Raw genomic sequence first — 6,590 nt, forward strand, 5'->3', positions numbered from 1 at the left:
AATCCCCATGTTGTTCAATGTTTCTGTTATAATGATGGACACAAAATTCTCATGTTGTTCAATGTTTCTGTTATAATGATGGACACAAAATCCCTATGCTGTTCAATGTTGCCGTTATAATGATGGAGACAAAATCTCCATGTTGTTCAATGTTTTTGTTATAATAATAGAGACATAATCTCCATGTTATCAATGTTTCTGTTATAATGATGGAGACAAAATCTCCATGTTGTTCAATGTTTCCGTTATAATGATGGAGACAAAATCCCCATGTTGTTCAATGTTTCTGTTATAATGATGGACACAAAATCCCCATGTTGTTCAATGTTTCTGTTATAATAATGGAGACGAAATCCCCATGCTGTTCAATGTTGCCGTTATAATGATGGAGACAAAATCTCCATGTTGTTCAATGTTTTTGTTATAATAATAGAGACATAATCTCCATGTTATCAATGTTTCTGTTATAATGATGGAGACAAAATCTCCATGTTGTTCAATGTTTCCGTTATAATGATGGAGACAAAATCCCCATTTTGTTCAATGTTTCCGTTAAACTGATGGAGACAAAATCCCCATGTTGTTTAATGTTTCTGTTATAATGATAGAGACATAATCCCAATGTTGTTCAATGTTTCCGTTATAATGATAGAGACAAAATCTCCATGTTGTTCAATGTTTCTGTTATAATGATGGAGACAAAATCCCCATGTTGTTCAATGTTACTGTTATAATGATGGGGACAAAATCCACATGTTGTTCAATGTTACTGTTATAATGATGGAGACAAAATCCCTATGCTGTTCAATGTTGCCGTTATAATGATGGAGACGAAATCCCCATGCTGTTCAATGTTGCCGTTATAATGATGGAGACAAAATCTTCATGTTGTTCAATGTTTTTGTTATAATGATGGAGACATAATCCCCATGTTGTTCAATGTTACTGTTATAATGATGGAGACAAACTCCCCATGTTGTTCAATGTTTCTGTTACAATGATGGAGACAAAATCCCAATGTTGTTCAATGTTTCCCTTATAATGATGGAGACAAAATCCACATGTTGTTCAATGTTTCTGTTGTAATGATGGAGACAAAATCTCCATGTTGTTCAATGTTTCTGTTATAATGATGGAGACGTAATCCCCATGTTATCAATGTTTCTGTTATAATGATTGAGACAAAATCCCCATTTTGTTCAATGTTTCTGCTATAATGATGTAGACAAAATCCTCAAGTTGTTCAATGTTTCTGTTGTAATGATAAAGACATAATCCCAATGTTGTTCAATGTTTCTGTTATAATGATGGAGACAAAATCCCCATGTTGTTCAATGTTTCTGCTACAATGATGGAGACATAATCTCCATGTTGTTCAATGTTTCTGTTGTAATGATGGAGACAAAATCTCCATGTTGTTCAATGTTTCTGTTGTAATGATGGAGACAAAATCTCCATGTTGTTCAATGTTTCTGTTATAATGATGGAGACATAATCCCAATGTTGTTCAATGTTTCTGTTGTAATGATGGAGACAAAATCTCCATGTTGTTAAATGTTTCTGTTATAATGATGTAGACATAATCCCCATGTTATCAATGTTTTTGTTACAATGATTGAGACAAAATCCCCATTTTGTTCAATGTTTCTGCTATAATGATGTAGACAAAATCCCCATGTTGTTCAATGTTTCCGTTATAATGATGGAGACAAAACCCCCATGTTGTTCAATGTTTCTGTTATAATGATGGAGACGAAATCCCCATGTTGTTCAATGTTTCTGTTATAATGATGGACACAAAATTCTCATGTTGTTCAATGTTTCTGTTATAATGATGGACACAAAATCCCTATGCTGTTCAATGTTGCCGTTATAATGATGGAGACAAAATCTCCATGTTGTTCAATGTTTTTGTTATAATAATAGAGACATAATCTCCATGTTATCAATGTTTCTGTTATAATGATGGAGACAAAATCTCCATGTTGTTCAATGTTTCCGTTATAATGATGGAGACAAAATCCCCATGTTGTTCAATGTTTCTGTTATAATGATGGACACAAAATCCCCATGTTGTTCAATGTTTCTGTTATAATAAATGAGACGAAATCCCCATGCTGTTCAATGTTGCCGTTATAATGATGGAGACAAAATCTCCATGTTGTTCAATGTTTTTGTTATAATAATAGAGACATAATCTCCATGTTATCAATGTTTCTGTTATAATGATGGAGACAAAATCTCCATGTTGTTCAATGTTTCCGTTATAATGATGGAGACAAAATCCCCATTTTGTTCAATGTTTCCGTTAAACTGATGGAGACAAAATCCCCATGTTGTTTAATGTTTCTGTTATAATGATAGAGACATAATCCCAATGTTGTTCAATGTTTCCGTTATAATGATAGAGACAAAATCTCCATGTTGTTCAATGTTTCTGTTATAATGATGGAGACAAAATCCCCATGTTGTTCAATGTTACTGTTATAATGATGGGGACAAAATCCACATGTTGTTCAATGTTACTGTTATAATGATGGAGACAAAATCCCTATGCTGTTCAATGTTGCCGTTATAATGATGGAGACGAAATCCCCATGCTGTTCAATGTTGCCGTTATAATGATGGAGACAAAATCTTCATGTTGTTCAATGTTTTTGTTATAATGATGGAGACATAATCCCCATGTTGTTCAATGTTACTGTTATAATGATGGAGACAAACTCCCCATGTTGTTCAATGTTTCTGTTATAATGATGGAGACAAAATCCCAATGTTGTTCAATGTTTCCCTTATAATGATGGAGACAAAATCCACATGTTGTTCAATGTTTCTGTTGTAATGATGGAGACAAAATCTCCATGTTGTTCAATGTTTCTGTTATAATGATGGAGACGTAATCCCCATGTTATCAATGTTTCTGTTATAATGATTGAGACAAAATCCCCATTTTGTTCAATGTTTCTGCTATAATGATGTAGACAAAATCCTCAAGTTGTTCAATGTTTCTGTTGTAATGATAAAGACATAATCCCAATGTTGTTCAATGTTTCTGTTATAATGATGGAGACAAAATCCCCATGTTGTTCAATGTTTCTGCTACAATGATGGAGACATAATCTCCATGTTGTTCAATGTTTCTGTTGTAATGATGGAGACAAAATCTCCATGTTGTTCAATGTTTCTGTTGTAATGATGGAGACAAAATCTCCATGTTGTTCAATGTTTCTGTTATAATGATGGAGACATAATCCCAATGTTGTTCAATGTTTCTGTTGTAATGATGGAGACAAAATCTCCATGTTGTTAAATGTTTCTGTTATAATGATGTAGACATAATCCCCATGTTATCAATGTTTTTGTTACAATGATTGAGACAAAATCCCCATTTTGTTCAATGTTTCTGCTATAATGATGTAGACAAAATCCTCAAGTTGTTCAATGTTTCTGTTATAATGATGGAGACATAATCTCCATGTTGTTCAATGTTTCCGTTATAATGATGGAGACAAAATCCCCATGTTGTTCAATGTTTCTGTCATAATGATGGAGACATAATCTCCATGTTGTTCAATGTTTCCGTTATAATGATGGAGACAAAATCTCCATGTTGTTCTATGTTTCCGTTATAATGATGGAGACAAAATGTTCATGTTGTTCAATGTGTCTGTTATAATGAGGGAGACAAAACCCCCATGTTAATCAATGTTTCTGCTATAATGATGGAGACAGAGCCCCCATGTTGTTCAATGTTTCTGTTATATAGATGGAGACAAAATCCCCATGTTGTTCAATGTTTCCCTTATAATGATGGAGACAAAATCTCGATGTTGTTCAATGTTTCCGTTATAATGATGGAGACAAAACCCCCATGTTGGTCAATGTTTCGGTTATAATGATGGAGACAAAATCCCCATGTTGTTCAATGTTTCCATTATAATGATGGAGACAAAACCTACATGTTGTTCAATGTTTCTGTTATATAGATGGAGACAAAATCCCCATGTTGTTCAATGTTTCTGTTATAATGATGGAGACAAAATCCCCATTTTGTTCAATGTTTCCCTTATAATCATGGAGACAAAATCTCCATGTTGTTCGATGTTTCCGTTATAATGATGGAGACAAAACCCCCATGTTGTTCAATGTTTCTGTTATATAGATGGAGACAAAATCCCCATGTTGTTCTATGTTTCTGTTATAATGATGGAGACAAAATCTTCATGTTGTTCAATGTTTCCGTTATAATGATGGAGATATAATCCCCACGTTGTTCAATGTTTCTGTTATAATGATGGAGACAAAGTCTTCATGTTGTTCAATGTTTCTGTTAAAATGATGGAGACAAAGTCCCCATGTTGTTCAATGTTTCTGTTATAATGATAGAGACATAATCCCCATGTTGTTCAATGTTTCCGTTATAATGATGGAGACAAAACCCCCATGTTGTTCAATGTTTCTGCTATAATAATGAAGACAATATCCCCATGTTGTTCAATGTTTTTGTTATAATGATGGAGACATAATACCCATGTTGTTCAATGTTTCTGTTATAATGATGGAGACAAAATCTCCATGTTTTTCAATATTTCTGTTATAATGATGGAGACATAATCCCCATGTTATCAATGTTTCTGTTATAATGATGAAGACAAAATCTCCATGTTGTTCAATGTTTCCGTTATAATGATGGAGACAAAATCCCCATTTTGTTCAATGTTTCTGCTATAATGATGTAGACAAAATCCTCAAGTTGTTCAATGTTTCTGTTATAATGATAGAGACATAATCCCCATGATGTTCAATGATTCTGTTATAATGATGGAGACAAAACCCCCATGTTGTTCAATGTTTCTGTTATAATGATAGAGACATAATCCCCATGTTGTTCAATGTTTCTGTTATAATGATGGAGACAAAACCCCCATGTTGTTCAATGTTTCTGTTATAATGATAGAGACATAATCCCCATGTTGTGCAATGTTTCTGTTATAATGATGGAGACAAAATCCCCATGTTGTTCAATATTTCTGTTATAATGATGGAGACAAAACCCCCATGTTGTTCAATGTTTCTGTTATATAGATGGAGACAAAATCCCCATGTTATTCAATGTTTCCGTTATAATGATGGAGACAAAACCCCCATGTTGTTCAATGTTTCTGTTATATAGATGGAGACAAAATCCCCATGTTGTTCAATGTTTCCGTTGTAATGATGGAGAGAAAACCCCTTGTTGTTCAATGTTTCTGTTTTAATGATGGAGACAAAATCCCCATGTTGTTCAATGTTTCTGTTATAATGATGGAGACAAAATCCCCATGTTGTTCAATGTTTCTGTTATAATGATGGAGACAAAATCCTCATGTTGTTCAATGTTTCTGTTATAATGATGGAGACACAATCACCATGTTGTTCAATGTTTCTGTTATAATGATGGAGACAAAATCCCCATGTTGTTCAATGTTTCCGTTATAATGATGGAGACAAAATCCCCATGTTGTTCAATGTTTCTGTTATGATGATGAAGACAAAATCCCCATGTTGTTCAATGTTTCTGTTATAATGATGGAGACAAAATTCCCATGTTGTTCAATGTTTCTGTTATAATGATGGAGACAAAATTCCCATGTTGTTCAATGTTTCTGTTATACTGATGGAGACAAAATTCCCATGTTGTTCAATGTTTCTGTTATAATGATGAAGACAAAATCCCCATGTTGTTCAATGTTTCTGTTAAAAATCCCCATGTTGTTCATCCAAAATTTTATTTTATTTATTTAATCTTATTATGTTTATTAATAAAGCAAAGTATTATCCGAATGTTTTGTGTTTTTAAATTATTTTACCATAACATCGGTGTGTATAAATAGCAGTGTACCATACTTTTACAAAACAAACAAATGTGTGCTTATTATTTATATTTTTGTCTTGGGTTCTTTGATATGTGTTTTGATTTACAAATATAATTTTTACTCTAAATTGTGTACATTTCAGGACAGAAATAACTTCAGAGTAAGTACTTCTATTTAAATTTATTAACGAAAAATATACTGAAAAAGTCATATTGAATTGATACAGAAATGTGATATAGCATAATAATAATACATACTTTATCTAAAGAGGGTAAAATCAGTAAGAACATTGCTAATGTCCACCGATGCCCCCAAAATTTTACAATAATATTATATATACGTTGACATACATACAACTTTTAATTCCAAAACAAATGGCGAAAAACATACAGAAATGGTTCATAAACATATTTTGTTAATTTCAGATATACAAGACCGTAGTCAAACTTCATCTGATAATTACATTTTTAGTTTTGATACAAAAAATTATAATAACTTTGTTTGAACTGTTCTGTCGTTTCTATCATTTTGATTTCTACAGGAATACTGTTCCAAAGAACTGTACTGGAATATTGAAATGGTTTTTTTTTCATATAATTTGTTCTCGAACGTGGTATGAAAAGACAATGATTATCTGATGAACACAAACAATGTCTTGCATTAACATTTTCACTTGTACATGAAAACATTACTAACACCAGTACATACTAATATATTTGAGTATCTGACATAAAC

At 32.5% G+C, this 6,590-nt stretch overlaps 1 protein-coding gene across 1 annotated transcript in view; it reads left to right on the top strand.

Moving 5' to 3' along the window:
* Window positions 1-6,296, top strand: part of LOC143043842 (tripartite motif-containing protein 46-like) — a 33,101-nt gene extending 26,805 nt beyond the window's left edge. Inside the window, exon 4 of the mRNA XM_076216023.1 lies at window positions 6,281-6,296. Coding sequence (XP_076072138.1) covers window positions 6,281-6,296 — 16 coding nt within the window. The remainder of the gene's footprint in view (window positions 1-6,280) is intronic.
* Window positions 6,297-6,590: the final 294 nt, after the last annotated feature.

Source organism: Mytilus galloprovincialis, chromosome 8, assembly GCF_965363235.1.
Source record: "Mytilus galloprovincialis chromosome 8, xbMytGall1.hap1.1, whole genome shotgun sequence".
In the NCBI taxonomy this organism is placed as follows: domain Eukaryota; kingdom Metazoa; phylum Mollusca; class Bivalvia; order Mytilida; family Mytilidae; genus Mytilus; species Mytilus galloprovincialis.